This window comes from Pinus tabuliformis, chromosome 9 (genome assembly GCF_031772625.1).
Source record: "Pinus tabuliformis cultivar Carrire ecotype Pingquan chromosome 9, CPIR1, whole genome shotgun sequence".
Taxonomy (NCBI): domain Eukaryota; kingdom Viridiplantae; phylum Streptophyta; class Pinopsida; order Pinales; family Pinaceae; genus Pinus; species Pinus tabuliformis.
In genome coordinates, this window is record NC_142307.1 from 291,954,250 (window position 1) to 291,974,261 (window position 20,012).

General features: G+C 38.3%; 1 protein-coding gene across 1 annotated transcript in view; it reads right to left on the minus strand.

Moving 5' to 3' along the window:
- LOC149148330 (acyl-CoA hydrolase 2-like) overlaps nt 1–20,012 on the minus strand; it is a 501,847-nt gene that overhangs the window by 79,369 nt on the left and 402,466 nt on the right. The window contains exon 8 of the mRNA XM_089440526.1: nt 19,207–19,319. Coding sequence (XP_089296652.1) covers nt 19,207–19,319 — 113 coding nt within the window. The remainder of the gene's footprint in view (nt 1–19,206; nt 19,320–20,012) is intronic.

Sequence of the window (20,012 nt, forward strand, 5' to 3'; positions counted from 1 at the left end):
CACAGAAATTTTTCCCTGGATCCCAAAACTGGGACTACCAGCTTGATTTTTCATTATGTTCCTTTCAATGTTACAACACATATTTATACATGCCGAAGCATCCAATACCATGGACCGAAAACCATCGCGTCCAATACCATGGACCGAAAACCATCTCGTCCAAAAAACATGTGCGAAAATCATGCACAAAACCATAGGTGGGTCCGCCCAACCTAACATATGGTCCAAAACAAAAATTTTCCGAGGCGTTGCCCCGGACCCCATAAATTGGGGTTACGGGTGCCCTTCAAACCCCCTATTAACTACGTGGATATAACACAACCCAACAATCTCCCACTTGTTGTTTTCTTTCCACAGGGGGCCACAAGAGAGCTTAGTCATTTTTCAGCCCTGAGATTCCCATTGCTTCTCTACACCAAGAGAACTTCTCAGAGCTCACAGATTTTGTCAATGCATCTGTAGTATTCTTCAAAATGTCCACCTTTACCAGCAACACCTTTCTGTCTTCTATCATATCCCTCACAAAGTGATACTGAACACTAACCCATTTACATCCAATAACACTTCTCCCTTCAGGAAGCTCTACAATATCCCAGGTATTGTTCTTGGCTAAGGAGTCCATTTCTTCTTCCATAGCCATTTTCCATTTTTCGCTATCTGTATCATCTGCTGCTTCCTGATAACAAGAAGGTTCCCCATCTTCAGTAATCAAAGAAAAAGATGAAGCAGAATCTTCATACCTTTTGGGAGTTTTCCTTTCCCTTGTAGACCTTCTCAGAGCGACTGGTTGCTGAACTGGTTCAGAAACTTGCACTGGTTCAGAAGCTTCAACGGCTTCCTTTGTGTCTTAAACACCTTTTTCTCCAGAACTCTCTCCTTCCTTTCGACTGTCACCGAAAGGTCTAGCCTCCAACTGAACTCGTTGACTCGACGATACCTGTTCCTGTTCAATTCTTTGAACATTTGATTTTAACAAAGAGGATTCATCAAATGTTACATCTCTACTAATGACTATCTTCCGCAATGTAGGATCCCACAACCTATATCCTTTCACTGCATAGTCATACCCAACAAAGACATAACATTTCAACTTTGGATCTAATTTTGAACGCTGATTTTTCGGAATAAGAGAATAAGCATCACAGCCAAATATCCTCAAATGTGAGTAGTCACAAGACTAACCTGTCCAAACTTCTTCAGGAATTTTACAATCAATTGCTACTGAAGGTGATCTGTTAACTAAATAACAAGTAGTAGATATTGCTTCTGCCCACAACTCCTTTTGCAAGTTAGCATTGTTGATCATGCTTCTAGCTCTTTCCATAAGAGTCCAATTCATACGCTCAACAACACCATTTTGCTGAGGAGTATAAACAGCAGTTTTGTGTCTAACAATGCTCTCATCCTTACAGTATTGTTCAAATTCAACAGAAGTGAACTCACCACCATTGTCAGTTCTTAGACATTTAATAGATTTACCTGTTCTTTCCTTTACCATTACTTTATATTGTTTAAAGACATTTAATACATCAGCTTTCCTTTTTAGCATATAGACCCAAACTCTACGGGAGTAATCATCAATGAACGTTAAAAAATACAATGCACCTCCATATGACATAACAGGGGAAGGCCCCCACAAATCAGAATGAATGTAGTCTAAAACATCTTTACTATTATGATTTCCAACTTTAAATCTTTGTTCACACTGTTTTCCATACACACAATGTTTACAGAAATCTAAATTCAAGGATTTCAGACCGGGAAGAGATTTACGTTTCATCAGTATATGAAGACATTTCTCGCTCATATGACCCAATCGCTGATGCCACAGACGAGTACCTGCTTCTTCCTTTTCTGACGCAACCGTTGCTTCACTGACCTAAGTACTTCCCTTTAACCTGTAAATATTTCTGACCTTTTCTGCCTTCATAACCATAAGGGTTCCTTTAAAGACTTTCAAGACACCATCCTAACCTGTAAACTTATAACCATCTGAATCCAACACCCCCAAAGAGATTAAATTTTTCTTCAAATCAGGTACATGTCTAACACTAGTTGATGTCCTAACTGTGTTATCATACATCTTAATCCTGATATCTCCCATCCCAACAATCTAACATGACACATTTTTACCCATAAACACAGAACTACCGTTTACATTTTCATACGAGGTAAACCAATTTCTATGTGGGCACATGTGATGCGAAGCACTAGAGTCTAACAACCAGCTATCAAAACTCTGAGAGACATTACATTCAGGTGAAGTTTCATCTATCATACATAATTCTTCAGCAGATAAAACTTCGTCTATCATACCTGAATCGACCTGATTCGCTTTGTTCTTCGGGTTTTCGGACTCCTTCCGTTTCCAACAGTCCTTCTTCAAGTTCCAACTTTACCGCAGTTCCAACATTTTGCCTTACACTTCTTGCCCTTCGATTTCGACCTGCAAGACCCCCTTGGCTTTTCTCCTCTTTCCTTTGAGCGTCCTCTAGTGACCATGGCTTCTGATGCAGCTGTTTCAGTGCTGGATTTCCTTCGTACTTCTTCAGACAGAAGAGCTCCCACGACTGATTCAAACTTCAAAGAATCAGCAGAGCTGAAGCTGATTGAAGTTACGAAGTGATCTCATGATTCAGGCAGAGAACACAGCAAGGTTATGGCTTTATCTTCTTCTTGTGTTTTGACTTCCATATCTGTTAATTGACAAATTAGTGTATTACAAAAATTCAAATGTTCTGCAACGCTTGAACCTTCTTTCATTCGAAGACTGTATAACTATCATTTCAGATAAATTCTGTTGGTTAATGATTTTTTCATATAGAGGTTTTCAAGTTTTTCCCACAATCTTGACGCCGTAGTCTCTTCAACAATGTTGAAGAGAACTTCATCCGCTAGGCATAACCGGATGGTACTGAGAGCTCAGGCATCCAAGTCCTCCGAGTCTGAAGTAGTCATGGTTGCAGGTTTCTTAGTTGCCCCATCCAATGCCTTGTGCAACCCTTGTTGCACAAGCAGATCCTTAACCTTCAGTTTCCAAAGAGAAAAATTGTTCTTTCCCGTGAATTTCTCCACCTCGAATTTTGCATTCGAAATCTTGACCATTTTTCCTCCTTCCTAGGGTTTCAGTCTTTCTAGGAATTATTTATAATTTTGTTTGTCTTTCTAAAAAATTGAAAAAAAAAATTCCCAACTCAACATTTTTTTTTTTAATTTCAGATCCTTTGTTTCCTTTCCCCCTTTGTTTTTCTTCGATTCAAAAATTAAAATCTTTCCTTCAACTTACTCACATCGACCCCCTTTTTTTTATCTAAAAGAATTTTACTCTCACTGCTTTCTAAAAAAGAAAAGGTCTGAGACAAAATTTCTTTCAAAAAAAAAAATACCCGGATTTTCCGAACAAGTTCTGGTCGCCAACACTAAGAACAGAGGTCTTTCCTCTTCTGAACAGGTTCTGGCAGCCAACACAGACTCAATACGGCAATCACGCAGAGGGTTTGATAAAACACGCAACTGGCAGCACGCAACAACACCTTCAGCCTTCACGCCCCCTTCAACCTTCATGCAGACGCATTGCAGGTAAATTCACGCCGGTAGCACCAATTCTTCATGCAGGGTCTTCACATGGCTGCAGGTTCCCAGCACGCAGGTTAGGTCCTCAAAAAACTGCCGGTTCTAGATTCACGCAGGCTGGATTGCCTGTTCTTCAACGCACAACCGTCTTTTCTTCAACGCTTTCTCACAGGCAGATTGCAACGCACAGCCGCCTTTTTGTCACGCTCTTTAAAGGGGCCCTTGTGGTCAGATACACCTTCATGCTGACCGCTGAACACAAAGACGCAACCCTTCCTTCGCAGCGTGGAACTTGGCTGGGCGCAGAGACACCTTCACGCTGACCGCTGAACGCAGAGACGCAAAGACACACAACGTTCACGCTGAGAACAACCTCTCAACAACACTCCTAGACTCTAGACTCAATTCACTGGCTCTGATACCACTTGTAGGATGAATAAGTGAAATAATGAATAAAACAAGAAACTCAACAGAATAACCAAGATACGAAACTGAATAAGAAACTGAACTGGAAGGAATTTTATTTAACAATGATTCTCCGCTTACATTTCATGGCCATTTGATAGTTTTATATCACCAACTATCGTTACATAACTAATTATTCGGTATACAAATTTACATTTTACCTAAAGTTACTAATTCATTGTCAAACTAATAGGTATACCACTCTCGATTGTCTATTAATGCTGCATTCAATGAAATCATTATATCATATTCTAGTACGTTATAATATGTGGGACATGCATATAAATATTTGTGTTTATGATTGCATTGGTGGAAAGAAAACTGACTATTCCACAGTTTATAAACTTCGGAGTGTAGTTTATGTATTGGGCAGAGTTGGTTTATGTTGCAACATTAATACATGGCACAGCGTTGGCACAACCCTAATCTGAGTAGAAAAGGTTTTCCTTGGTTGACAGCATTTATGTCAAAATATATCAATCTTTCTTGAAACTGACTATTTGGAGTGGCGTTCTTATGGTGCAGTCATAGTAGTTTATGCTTGCAAATGATTTATATCTTGCTGAAGAGTGAATTATGTTCTCAACCGTCCATGTATCCTACTAAAGAAGTATTGTGATATTATTAGGTTTGTGGCATATTATGGTTTATATTAATACATGACGAAATGCAGCAAATATGTCATCGATTTCGCAAATGCCTGTGTAGAAGACATGATATTTTATGTGCCGTCAGTATGCATGGATATACTACCATAGCGATATGTATATATTTTGACATTATCATTATAATATCATTATAAAAGGCATATATATACCATGATTAATGTTTTAAACCTATGATTATATTCACTATGCCCTTAGAAGTGCAGTGCATTGAGAAGCAATGGCCAATCAATGATAGGAGGCACTGGCTTGTGGCTTACCATGGACACCTCTTCGTTATACGCACTAGGGACGTCGTGAAGAGGCCGTGAGTTCTATTCCTGGGCAGTATTCTCTCATCGTATTTTCTCATTGTTGATAAACAAAGAAATGATAAAATTATTGATTGGTTCCACTGCCATGCATCCTAAGATTGCTGAAATTCAGGTTTCGTCCTTATAGACGGAAAATGTTGCAGAGGATGTCACCTCCGCTCGTGTTAAATGAGCTTACAACAACGATAAATTGCATAATTCTCTATGCTCTAGTATGCGTTGTCCATCACCTTTCGGAAATCAATAATTTGATCCAGCTTCGAATTTTCAGATCCAATACTACTTCATTGCAACCATTTTTCTCTATCTGTTGCAGTATTTGCTCCCTTACTTGCACCATATCATCTTCATCGAGTTGTTCTACATTATTATTATTACTCATTATTTGTGACAAACTGCACCACTCGAAACCATATGTCATCAGTTATGAAATCGCCGGCCTTGTCTATCAACTGAAGGATCACATCAACATACCATGAAAGATCGGGTGCAAAAATCTCAGCAAGTATTGCAGACTTAAGAGCTAATTTCTCTCGTATTGCAAATTCAGCTGTTGTAACGCACTGTAAAAGATCTTCAACTATATACTTCGCATTGGTAACATCTCACATCCCATATAACAAATCCAAAGCTCGTCTCCTTATGCTTATGTCAGGATCTTTTAAAGAAGTAATAATTTGAGCTTAGTGCTTTTTTCTGCTCTCATGAACATCTATTACAATGAAAATTCTAGTCATATTTTCCAGCCCAAGATATCGAATGTTAGGTTCCCACACAGATATAAACTTCCGAAGCAAAGCAACAGGCTGGGACATCATCTCCTTTTCATCATCAAGATGCATCACCAAATCGAGGGCCTCAAACAACACCGCATGTGATGTATTATTTTTGTTTACATTCTTCACAACATCTGTGCCCATCAAAATGTGTTGAAGAACCTCAAATAATGAGCTTCTGATGTTGGGGTCCTCAATCATTGGAAAATAATGAAGTGTCGTCATCGTGATCAACCTTCAACCATGGACTTGGTATTCCATACTTCAAGAAGACTCATCACAACAATAAAAACACCAAGATCATGCTCATCAAGTAGCTGTTCCATGCGATCTGACCAACCCTCTACGCTGACAACATCTGGATTCTTTATGTACAAGCATAGAAGACAAAGAGAACCTTTCTTCCTGACAAGTGGTCTCGGGCCATTTCAAATCAGTATTCTTTTAACATCAGGAGCTAACGACTCAGCAAAATCTTTCCCACCAATACATCTAACCGATCTATCTCCTCGTGCAGCTTGACAATGGCATTAATAGATGCATCATCGACAGTCCTTTGTAGAGTATATGATATCCAGATTCCAGATGGTGATGTATGTGCTTGGGTATGGTCCTCAGATGCGGATAGTGTTTATGAAAAAATGATTCCTGTGACTCTACCAGGATGGCATCTCAAGCATTGTTGAGGTCTATTATATCCTCTGCCAGATTTGCACTTCATTCAAGTGGGAGAAACACAATCATTCTTAATATTGGAATCAAATCATATCAATGGATTTACGCAACAGTTAAAGCTCATTGATGGATTTGAATGAGTGGAGTTGGAATAAGAAGCGCACTTTCCATACAACACCCTTATCTATCAAGGCTGAGTTTCTATATGCCATTATTTATAATAGTTTAGATACGATATGCTTGGTTTCTATAGCATTCAATATCCACCACATATGCAATGTAGAGTTATACATAAACGATACATTGAGTCTCTTCGATACAAGAGATTGTGAGTTAGTTGTAATTGGTTGAAAAGGAAAGAATTGGACCTCCTAAGGAGCATTGTTCTCATTCATGTAGTGGAAACATTCATTCATTGCCCAATGAAAGAAAAGATCATCCATTGCGTTAAGATTATGGAGGAAGCATAGGGCTATTGACATGGCATAATGATTGATATATTGTTCATACAGGACTACAGATTCAACTGAGCAACAATTACAATTTCTGTGGCTGTTAATGTTAGGGAACTTTTTAGAATCAATGAAGTACTATATAATTTGAAAAAAAAAATGTTATTTTTAAGAATTATTGCTTCAAAATAAGAGAATTGTGGTCTATATTGCTTCCTTCTAAATTGGAGAAAAATGTTAATGCTCTCATAACCTTGGGTTCAATAAATTAAAAAATATATATGCTTCAGATGAGAGATCCCTATGGAAGCTTCAAAATGCATGATGCAGATGAAATGGTTGTTTGAGGTTGCTGCAATAGCTCAAGTGGTTATTAAAACTTATTTTTTATCTGTATGCAATTGTAATATCCTTACAATGTGTTGTATTTTAAAAGAAAAACCTAAAGCGTATTTGGAACAATGTTTAAATGTCATTTTGGAGCAGCATTCATTTAATTCGGGTCAGCCCTAATAATCCATATGGAGTCGAGAAGCCCTAATAAGTCATCTCGACATTTGTAACCCCCTTGACATTGATGTCAAAGGGGGAGGTAATCATAGGAAGGAAGACACTTATCAGTACAAAGGGTACAAAAGGGGAGGATCAGTGTTTTTCCATTAATGCCGAAGGGGGAGATTGTTGGCAATATTGTCATTGATCACAAAGGAGCAACACAGGAACAACAAGAAAAGGAGCACCATGCAAAGGAGAAACACGGGAACAACAAGCAAAGGAGTAGCAGGAAGCACAGGAAGAGCAAGCAAAAGAGCAGCATAGCAAGGGACAAAGGAGCAACAAATACCTTGATGGCATGTTGATGGATTAAAGCTTGGATAATGTTGCTAGGATTTTTTAATGAAGAATTTGTGATTTGAAATTGTTCATTAAGCTTAATTGTTGTGATGCAAAGGCAAGCCTCTAAGGCAAAGACAAAGATGTTGCAAAGATTGTTGTGATGCATTAATGATAAATATTGGTATTTTATGTTGCCATTAGTTTGATGCATTTAATGATTACATGTGGATGAAATAAATATTGGATAGATTATTTATTTTTCTTGTTCTAATATTCAAGATATGAAGAGTTTGGAAACTAATGAGTGGAAGGAAAAGAGTCAAGCTTATTCACTTTATATTCCTATGTGGCATACAAACATCCAGCAAACTATCTTTATAAAAGATGTGAATTTGGAAGGGAGAAAGAGGTTAGAGAATGGGAGAATGTGAGAGAGATGATTGAGCTATTATGCATTAGTTACCTCGTACATTTGAAGCATATGTGATTGATAATCACCCTATGAGTGACCTTAGTTAAAGATTTATTGAATGAAGGTATTACAGACTCATATGTTGGTGTGTGTGTCTATGTTATTTAAGAAACGAATCGATCAGATTGCAAATACACAGACACTTGAAATGGAAAACAACAGAGAAACACAGTAAGCAAATACAAGAATACAAGAATTTAATAAGGAGTTCACCCTATGCTCCAGGGCTACATCTTCGGTCTAGCTCTCAGTGGTGGCCTTCTTTTATTGTGTCTTGAAGCAGAGAATTACAATGAAGGAGCTCAACATGAGTCTCCTCAAACAGATTGGCTTGGCAGGGTGGTTCTTGGATTCCCCAAGCCACTCGAGTTCACAGACTCTTTTCCTTGCCAGCTCTTTGACCTCTCTGGTCTGACAGATCCTCTCAGGGACGGCTTGAATCTCTCAAGCTCTCTGCTGCTCAACGTTGCCCTTGGTTAGCTCGGCCTTCTGCCTTCGCTTCACTAGTTCTTCTCTTTTCTGGTTTCTGTCTTCCTCTTTGGGTGTGTGTTTTCTATTCTTTGTTTATGGCTTTAAATAATTCGAGCTCATGGTGGTTCGTTTCCTCTTTTGCCTCCGTCAATTCGCCTACTTGCAGTTGCGCTTGGAGTTCCGTGTTCTCGACGTCATCATCAGACTCACAGGGCTGGCCACTTGTCCTCTTATGAACTGCGCCAGCTTGCCTTGTCAATTCGTTTCTTCAGTTACGTTATGGAATGAGTCATTTGCCATCGTGGCGGTCAATTCAGACTTCAAATTCTTCTAAATCGTGGCTCATTCCCTCGTCAATTTCGTCTTCTCCATCGAGTGTGATCTCAGCCGTTAGATCTAGAGCCCCCAGATCCGACGCCATTCGCTCGTCCCGCGCGGTTGACTAGCTCGACCGTTAGCACGTGATGAGCAGTGGTTTCCTCTCTCCTTCGTTTGCCATGCGTCAGGCATTGAGTGGAATCGCTCCTTTTCCTTCAAAACTGCTTACCGCCCATGGACGCCCCCAATCAATACCGCCGATTTTGGAGCAGGTCTCGCCTTTATCTCTTAGCCTTTTATCCCATGATTTTCCAAGCTCTCATGCGATCGAGCGCTCGAGGCTTCTCCAATTTGGGGTTTTTCACCCAGTGATGCGCGAATCGCGCATCAAAAACTACCTTTGTTTGCCGATCCGGGCCTCCCAGGGGCTAATTTTGCCTCCCGCGTAGTCTCCATGGGCCTCAGTCAGCGCGGTTTGGCCGAGGTCCTCGTCGTTCCACGCTGGCTGCCATTGCCACTGGTTTAGAGGTGTTCTTGATGGCTGTTTTAAATCCTTTGAAGTCTGTCCTAACCTGGTACAGCCATGGTTTTCTTGATTAGCCTTTATGGATCCGATTCGGATCACGGCCTTCCCACTGAAAAGCTTTTGGACCACCAAAAGTTGGTTTTCTTTCAAGCATCAACTAAGTGAGGGTACTGCTGTCTCACTTGCCCAATCTTAATCCACTTTGCACTACTCGGCTTCAAACCTTTGAGTCCAATTCTGAGGTACTCAACATCTCCTCTGCGCGTCATCCTCACCTTCGTGTCCAAGACTGTGTCTTCCTGCAATTCATTAAGATATTCAGGTAGCAGGTCATCAATAGAAGGCAATTGACTTTGCTCTTTAGGATCCTCAATTAGAGAATGTTCAAACAATCTCAAGCAATCTGCATTTACGACTGAGTAGATGTGCATGTAAGCTGGTAGATCAAGGCGAAAAGCATTTTCACCAATCTTCTCAAGTATCCTAAAAGGCCCATAGCTGATAGGCTTTAGTTTTTTACCTTCACCTTGCATCCTGTCCTTGCTAATATACAGCCAAACCTGGTCTCCAACTTGAAAACTATGCTCCATTCGATGCTTCTCATGCCTAGCCTTGTATTTGGCTTGGCTCTTTTCTAGCTATTCCTATATTGCCTGGTGGATCTCCTGGATATGTTCAATGAACCTAGTTGCCTTGCCCACATCATTGTGTCCATCAACTGTGGTATCTTTACCAAAGACAAAATCCAAAGGAGACCTTGGTATGAAATCAAAATAGGTTTCAAAAGGAGATCCCTGTGTAGAAGAGTGTTTTGCTATGTTGTAAGCATGCTGCACATAACATAAGTGTTCATCCCAAAGCTTAGGATGTTTGCTGCAATATCCCCTGAGTAACTGGATCACTGTCTTGTTAACTACTTCTGTCTGGCCATCGATTTGTGGATGAAAAGCTGTGCTTTTCTTCAGTTGGGTGTCCATCAGCTCCCACAGACTTCACCAAAACTTCCCCACAAATCAGTTGTCTCAATTAGATACAATAGAAGTGGGTAATCCAAAATGAACCCATACATGTTCAAAAAATAGTTTTGCAGTTTGTTCAACTGTAATCTGTTTATTACAAGGTATCAAAATGCACATTTTGTTGAACCTGTCCACAACCACATACAGATAATCATGACCTTTCCTAGATTTAGGCAGTCCTCCAACAAAATCCATGCAAACACTTTCCCAAGGGTGAGAAGGGACTAGTAATGGAGTGTACAGGCCTAGTTTTCTATTGTTGGGCTTGCTTTTAGCACACATAGTACACCCTCTTACATATCTAGAAACTGTCTCATTCATTTTCGGCCAACAACAAAATCTTTGTAGCTATGCAATTGTTTTACTTACCCAAAGTGACCTGATATCAAAGAAGTGTGTGCCTCTCTAATTATCTTTACTCTCTCTGTTTGTGGAATGCAAAGTTTCCCACAATGATACAAGAATTGGTCCTTTACATGATAATCCAATTCTTCTACTCTCTTGCCTTGATTCAAAGTTGCATATATACATCTTTAAAGTCTATATCTTGAGCATATTGTTCAATGTAGCTTTCATGTAGTACAGAATTATGCTTAAGTATAATAGATGCATTTATAATGGGTCTAGATAACATCTCTGCAACTTTTTTATGTATGCCCTTTTTATATCTGATGACTAAATGAAACTGTTGTAGAAAACCCATCCATCTGTAGTGTCTTGATTGCTGCAACTTAGTCTGGGAGTGTAGATATTGGAGTGGTTGATGATCAATATGTATTACTGTCTCTTTGCCCATTAAGTAACGTTTCCACTTTTTCACACTTTGAACTAATACATACAATTCTTTATCATATGTAGGATAGTTAACTACTGCAGGATTAAAAGTCTCAAAATGATAACATATGGGTTTACCGTGCTGTGTCAACACTGCTCCCATGGCATAGTCACTGGCATCTGTTTGGATCTCAAATGATCTTTGTAGATCAGGCAGTGCTAGTACAGGTGTTGTACTAATCTTTTATTTCAAGGTGTCGAAGGTTTTCTGAAGTTTTCCTCCCCACTAAAACACCTTGTTCAATTCTGTCAAAGCATGTAAGGGAGCTGCGATTGAGGAAAAATTAGCAATGAACTTCCTCCAATATTGTGCTGCTCCTAAGAAGCTTCCCACTTCTGTAGCAGACTTGGGTTTAGGCCAGTTTACAATGATTTCCACTTTAGAGGGATCTATTTTCAATTCACCACCCCCTACTATATGACCCAAATAATTTAGAGATGTTTTGCCAAATTCACATTTTGAGAGTTTAACATAAAGTTTTTCTCTTTTCAAAACATCTAATGTTTTCTTAACATGCTTTAAGTGTTATTCCCATGTTTTACTAAAAATCAGAATGTCATCTAGATACACAATAACGAAATCATCAAGAAAAGGCATGAGTACATCATTCATTAATCTCATGAAAGTAGCAGGGGCATTAGTCAAGCCAAAAGGAATAACCAGCCACTCATACAATCCCTGCTTGGTTTTGAAAGCAGTCTTCCATGCATCTTGCTCTGCAACTCTGACCTGATGGTATCCACTGTGCAAGTCCAGTTTGGTGAAATAAACAGCTTCCTTTAATTGATCTAAAAGATCATCTATGCGAGGAAGAGGATAACAAATTTTTATTGTTATCTTATTCAGTGCTCGATAGTCAATGCACATTTTCCACAAGCCATTTTTTTTTCTCACCAAAATGATTGGTGACCCACATGGTAATGTGCTAGGCCTGATGAACCCATTCTCAAGCAACTCCTGCACCTGCTTCTTGATTTCAGCATTCTCTAAAGCAGACAACCTGTACATTCCAATGTTAGGCAATGGAACATCTTGCTGAAAAATAATATCATGTACTATTTCCTTTCTAGGTGGTAGACCTTTAGGTTCCTGAAACAAAACATCATACTCTGAAACAATCTTTTCAATATCAACTTGCTACTTAGCATTACAACCCTCAAATACATTGGTCTTATCAAGTTTCTTTTCCTTTACAACCATTAGTAAGAATTGTTTGCACGAATTTATCACTCTTTTCATCTACCCGAAATTTATGAGAGTATAATTATTCTTGAGCTTGTGAGCTCTTACAAAGTATTCGATTCCATATTTAACAAGTAGATACTTGTTCTCAGCTCTATAGAAAACGGTTTTTCTATCATACAAGTAAGGACTTCCTAAAACAATTCCACATATATCCAAAGGAATTATGTCTAATTCAACCTCATCTACAAATGCTGACTCAAAAGAAAACTTGAGTTTGCACTGTCTAGTCACTTGTAGTTGTTCTTTATCATTCAACCATCCTAATGGGTATGGTTTCTTGTGAGGTGTAGTTGCTAATCCCAATTTCTTTACAATTGCTTCAGAAATGAAATTTACTTGTGAGCCACTATCAAACAAAGTATCAATCTTTTGATGTTTGGAAATACCTCGAATATGGAAAAGCTCATGTCTTTTTCTCTCATGTTCTTCATCAATAATAGTTTGAGCAGAATTAATAGTAGATGATTCAGAATTCTTACCTTTTATACCTGTGGCTGCAATGATTGTTTCATCTCCCGAGTCTGACCCCAAGTCTTTCTGAATAGTTGCAGCAGTCTTCTTCTTCTTGCCCTCGAACTTCTTAGGTCTCAGCTCTGGATGGAAAATCCAACAGTGCTCATCATCATGCCCCTCCTTTTACAGTGAGTGCATGAAGCTTTGCTTTTCTGTGCAGTGTTAGCCTTCCTTGCTTTCCACTTCTGCTTTCTTTTCTCCTTGCTCTTGCTTGCAATGGGTTGGGATGGTCCCCCAACTTCTGGATTTCCATTCTTTCCTCTAGCTTTAAGATAAGTAGCTTGTACAGATACCTCATCTATACTAGTGGGATTAAACATGAGGATGGTATGCCTTATGTAGCTGTGTAGACCACCAATGTACTTAAAAAGAGTCTCTGGTGAGTCTAATTAAATCCCTAGAATCAATGCTCTCTTTCTAAATTCTTGAGTGTACCCTTGCACACTTTTCCCTTTCAATTGCCGAAGAGTTTAACAACTCATCATGGCTTGTTGCATGTAGGCCAATGGATAGAACTGCTTCTTGATTGCAGAAACAAAGTCATTCCAGAGAGAGATAGTCTTACCATGTCTTTTCATGTCAGCGTGGGTTCTGCCTTCCCACCAAACCAAGGCAATGCCTTCTAGGCATAGGCTTGCAAGCTGAATTTTGCTCTTGTCTAAGTCGATGTTTTGCACTCTGCAATACACATCAATTTTTCTAATCCAATTGTCCAATTTTTCAGCATTTAGCTCTCCATCATATATAGGCGAGTCAAATTTAACATCTAGCTTGATCAAAGATGCTTTCTTATTATGCACAGGGCTATTAGGAGGTGTGAGAAAGCTTTCCTCTTTCCTTTTTCCCTTTGAGTGGTCATGGGAATGAGACTCATCTTCTTCTTTATCTTGTTTAGAACCTGATGAATCTTCATCCTTATGCTTTTTAAAGTCCCTATACATTTCTTCTACCATAGAATTTATAGCTAGGAAACTCTCTATGAATTGAGGGTCTGGCCCCATAGAAACTTCCTCTGACAATGTCTTCCGAGGATAGACTCTACCAATTTCAGGATTAGTTTCGACCAACTCTCCTTCTCCTAATTTGAGCTTTGATCTAGCGAGCATTCAACAGCTAAACCAACACAAGCTTGTCTAACCTCACAGCCTAGAGCTCTGATACCACTTGATATAATAATCACCCTATGAGTGACCTCAGTTAAATATTTATTAAATGAAGGTATTACAGACTCATATGTTGGTGTGTGTGTGTGTCTATGTTATTTAAGCAATGGATCGATCATATTGCAAATACACAGACACTTGAAATGGAAAATAGCAGAGAAACACAATAAGCAAATACAAGAACACAAGAATTTAATAAGGAGTTCACCCTATGCTCCAAGGCTACATCTCCAGTCTAGCTCTCAATGGTGGCCTTCTTTTATTGTTTCTTGAAGCAGAGAATTACAATGAAGGAGCTCAACATGAATCTCTTGAAATAGATTGGCTTGGTAGGGTGATTCTTTGATTCCCCAAGCCACTGGAGTTCGCAGACTCTTTTCCTTGCCAGCTCTTTGACCTCTCTGGTCTGACAAATCCTCTCAGGGATGGCTTGAATCTCTCAAGCTCTCTGGTGCTCAACGCTGCCCTTGGTCAGCATGGCCCTCTGCCTTCTTTCTGCTTTTTTCTTCACTGGTTCTTCTCTTTTCTGGTTTCTGTCTTCCTCTCTGGGTGTGTGTTTTCTATTCTCTGTTTATGGCTTTAAATCATTCGAGCTCATGGCGGTTCGTTTCCTCTTCCGCCTCTGTCGATTCGCCTGCTTGCAACTACGCTTGGAGTTCCCTGTTCTTGGCGTCATCATCAGACTCACAAGGGTGGCCGCTTGTCCTCCTGTGAACTCTACTAGCTTGCCTCATCGGTTCGTTTCTTCAGTTACGTTATGGAATGAGTCATTTGCCACCGTGGCGGTCAATTCGGACTTCAAATTCTTCTAAATCGCAGCTTATTCCCTCGTCAATTCCGTCTTCTCCATCGGGCGCGATCTCAGCCGTTAGATCTGGAGCCCCCAGATCCGACGCCATTCGCTCGTCCCGCGCGGTTGACTAGCTCGATCGTTAACGCGCGATGAGCAGCGGTTTCCTCTCTCCTCCGCTTGCCACGCATCAGGTGCTGAGTGGAATCGCTCCTTTTCCTTCAAAACTGCTTACCACCCATGGACGCCCCCGATCAATACCGCTGGTTTTGGAGCGGGTCCCGTCGTTAGCTCTTAGCCTTTTATCCCACGGTTTTCCTAGCTCTCATGCAACCGAGCGCTCGGGGATTCGCCAATTTGGGGTTTTTCGCAAAAACTGCCTCTGTTTCTCGATCCAGGCCTCCCAGGGGCGAATTTTTCCTCCCGCAGAGTCTCCATGGGCCTCGGTCAGCGCACTTTGGCCGAGGTCCTCATCGTTTCACGCTGGCTGCCATTGCCACTGGTTTAGAGGTGTTCTTGATCGTTGTTTTAAATCCTTTGAAGTCTGTCCCGACCTGGTATAACCATGGTTTTCCCGATTAGTCTTTATGGATCCGATTCAGATTACATGTGGATGAAATAAATATTGGATAGATTATTTATTTTTCTTGTTCTAATATTCAAGATATGGAGAGGTTGGAAACTAATGAGTGGAAGGAAAAGAGTCAAGCCTATTCACTTCATATTCTTATGTGGCATACAAACATCCAGCAAACTATCTTTATAAAAGATGTGAATTTGGAAGGCAGAAAGAGGTTAGAGTATGGGAGAATGTGAGAGAGATGTTTGAGCTATTATGCATTAGTTACCTGGTACATTTGAAGCATATGTGATGCAGATTTTAAGAAAATAACAGAAGAAATGAAGAGGGAGACATGCAGAAATTTATGACTAGGTAAACCAACACATAGTGAGACATGCAGAAATTTATGACCAGGTAAACCAACACATTGTGAGACATGCAGAAATTTATGACCAGGTAAACTGACACATTGTTGTTTCTTTTTTGCATCAGTGAATGGTAGTGTCCTTTCAAGTGGTGGTTTGATAAATATTTAGTTGGATTTTGAGGTAGGAGCCTCTTGTGGGTTGTAGCGTAGAGAAAACTTATGGGAGTTGGAGCTTCCTTGCATGTTGTAGCTTGCAGAAAATTGAGGTAGCAACCTTTTGTAGATTGGAGCCTATAGAAAATCAGATGTAAATGTGATAAGGAGTAAGAGCTTGCCTTTGCATCACAACAATAATAAAATTGTGGTTTTCTCCCTTTATGGGTTTCCACATATATCTTGTGTCAATATGTGTTATTATTATTATTATGTGATACTATGATGTTTTGGTTTGCATATTAATTGTTGGTCATCATTTTTTAAGTTACTCATGTAATGGTTCAATTAATGAGATTAATGAAATAATTTTACTGCCCATGAATATAATAAATTGATTCACCCTCCGTCCCCCTCCCCTTCCCCCTCTTGGTTTAGTCAAGCTTTCATCACTTTGATGCAACATAAGTCATTAAAATTCATAACTTCAAATTTTTGAATTCACACATGTTTTATTTGAAAGTTTAATCATGTTTTTTTTATTTTCTATTTTCCAATTTAATGAAATGTAATTGAGTTCAATTTCTTTCTTATTTTTCATAGATGTTTAGTGGAAAAACTATGATGCAAAGAGGACCAAATTTACAGAAATTTTCCATCAAAATCCTCAGCCAAACCTGTAGTCTTTCAGGACGTGAGCGCAATTAGAGTGTATTTGAAAAAATATACTCAAAGAGACACAACAAGTTAGAACTTTGAACTTGAACAGAGCAATTAAATTTATTGCAATTTATGACCCTTTATATAATATGACCCTCAGACTTTTTATAATTTTTTATGACCCTCTTACAAGGTGGATTTCTCATCATGTTTTAATGACTTGGTCTATGTCCATTACAACCTCCAACTATGGATGAGGAAACTTGATATAACACCATATGTGGATGTCATTTCCTTACACAATATTTATGTATTATGATGCAGGAGCATCCTCGCTCCTAAAAAACCATCCAGTTTCTAAGGAAAAGTACAAGAGAAGAATTTAGTCATTTATAGACAAATTTAATTATTTGATGTAATTAAATCTATTTTATAATTTTTAAATAGTTCTAGAGAGAAAGAGAATAAAAACTAGTTATGAAGATGTAATAGAATTTGACCATAGAGGTAGATTTCGTATAGGATTCTACTGAAAGATATTGGGAATATTGTTGAGAGTTTGTAAGATCTTCTGTTTAGCAGATAGAGTAGGATCTTAAACAAATTCAGATATATTTGTGTTCTTATATATTCTATGTAATTTTTGAAAGTGGTGTGGCCAATTGAACGATAATAAGGCCAAAGTTTATATTATGAATTTTTTAATGGAATATTTGTGTTAGTTTTTTATTGTTATTGCCTGTATATTTTTATATGTGTGTGGATTTTAATGGCATGGAGTCATTTTTCCTCCATCATATTGTTTAAGTGGATGGCGAACCCTGAGCAGTCTATCATGAAGGAGGCATCTAGATGGTTAGAGAAGGGACAAACAAAATAGTCGGAGTAGCAATAGGAGGAAGAGGAGGTGCGGGAGGAGGAGGAGGAGGAGTGAGAGGAGGAGGTGGTAGTATCAACACCAACTTTTAGAGAGATTGATGAGCCTAGTTCTACACCCACCAATAACCATTAGACATTTTTTGCAATGTCAGGGCCTTCTGCTATTATGGTCATCCCTTGCAAACATCCCATCAGCTTCTCTCATAAAAAAGGGGAGAGGACATTAGCTAGCTGCTAATTTTATTTTTTTTGTCGTCATTGTACATCTACCTCTTTATGATGAAATACATTTATATATGTCATGTCATTTTGTATTGGTTCTCTATTTTTGAGTCTTTGATTGGACAACTATGAGACTTCAAGATTCAGTGTTATATATATATATATATATATATATATATGTTGTCTCTATATTTCTGTGTCAATGTGTTTATTTGATATTATTGTTGATTTATATGTTAAAAAAAAATGAATATATTATATATATATTTTTTTCTATGTTTATGACTTTCTCAAATTTTTCACTTATTCTTTTAAACAATATTTTATGGGCCCCAATGCTTTTTTTACCAATTCCAATTTTTCCACACTTGCTTTCCTCCTTTGTCCTTCATTGCATACCGGATTTTGTTTTCAATAAATAAAGTCATTGATAAACATGTGTATGGCACATTTTATTGTCTCAATTCCTTTTGTAGTTGTCTTTAGTGCGACTTTCTGGACTTTGCAGTGTCAGAATTGTGTCGGAATCCGATGGAAAAATTTGAAGTGAAATCTTGATTTGTGTTATTTAAACTAACTTTTTCACTGTATATATGGATTCAGCACCATGGAAAACCCAAAACCCTAGGACACTTCGATTGTACAGGATTACCCATGAAATTTGTGATTTCAATAAATTCCTGCCGGATTTTAGAAAAATTTGACAAAAAAACCCACCGTAAAAACTTCCAAAAAATCGCAGTAAAGACAACTCCAATTCTTTCTAACTAAAACCAAAAAAATAAAATTTATACTTTCCTCACACAAATAAATCTAATAAATCATTCTAAAGGACATATGACCCCAAACTTAATACTTTGTACGACAGCCAAAAGATTTCTAGGCAGTCAAAAGGTCACATTTCTATGCACGTAACATACTAAAGTTAGCAGTAATATTGCTAGAACTTTGTACACATATTCATACATATAACACTAACAAAAAGACACAATGCAAACACAAAAATGAAACAAAGAAATAAGTATGTATATGTAACTGGTGTGACCATGTTATAGAAGTCTTCACTTGTTAAAATAATCGCAAAGGCGTGATTTTCCCTGATTTAGATGGGGTTGTGAAGGGAAACCCAAAGCAGGTGGGAAGAGATGAGATGAGAGCATAGGACACTGCCAAGAGACTTGTCACAGAACCATTCCTTAGCTAATTTACTTTGAATGGAAACACAAGGATGGAATTTTATTGCATTCGTAGTACCTGAAATGAGGCATACATGATGAATAACTCATGCCCTCTTTGTTTCGCTACCACATGCCTTGTTGAAATTTTGTTTCCATCGCGAGTACGATGAACATGATAGATAATTGGCACTGAAAAAAGAACTATAATTATTATTACCATGAAAGCTTATTCCAAAATTACGATCAAAATCATGCAACCATCCCCACTCCACTAAAATAAATTGCTGATCCTGATTACAAAGAAAACTTGCAATTTTATTATATATGAATGAGAAGTGAATACAAGTTTCACAATTTTATATTTTATACGAATAACAATTTACCGCAATTTTATATTTTTTTATATACAGAAATAGATATAGAAATCAACGCAATATTTTATGACAGTGAAAAATGTCATGCAGAGAATTTGAGGAACAAACTAAACTTTGTGGAGGCTCATTTAGAATTATTATGTTAAATATATATTTGTGAGTAATGACAGTCCATGGTGGCAGGCATAGAATGTTTGAAAGTTTCGTGGAAGTGTCAAAAGTTAAAACTAGAGAACTTATATCCAAACCATGCACTTATTTGAAGCCTTGATAAAAACTATTACATTTTCATTGGTAGGGACAAGGATAGGTCAACCCTAAACATTATATATTATTTGAAGATTTATTTTATAGGAAAATCATAAGCAGGGGTAGTACTTGTTGGAGTATGGTAATAATTTTTTTGCTAGTTTTTAGAAGTATTAGGTTGACTTAGTCATAAAGACTCAGTTTTAGAAGAGAAGAATAAAGAATGAGTGTTAGAAGAGAAGAATTTGTTTTATGAAGA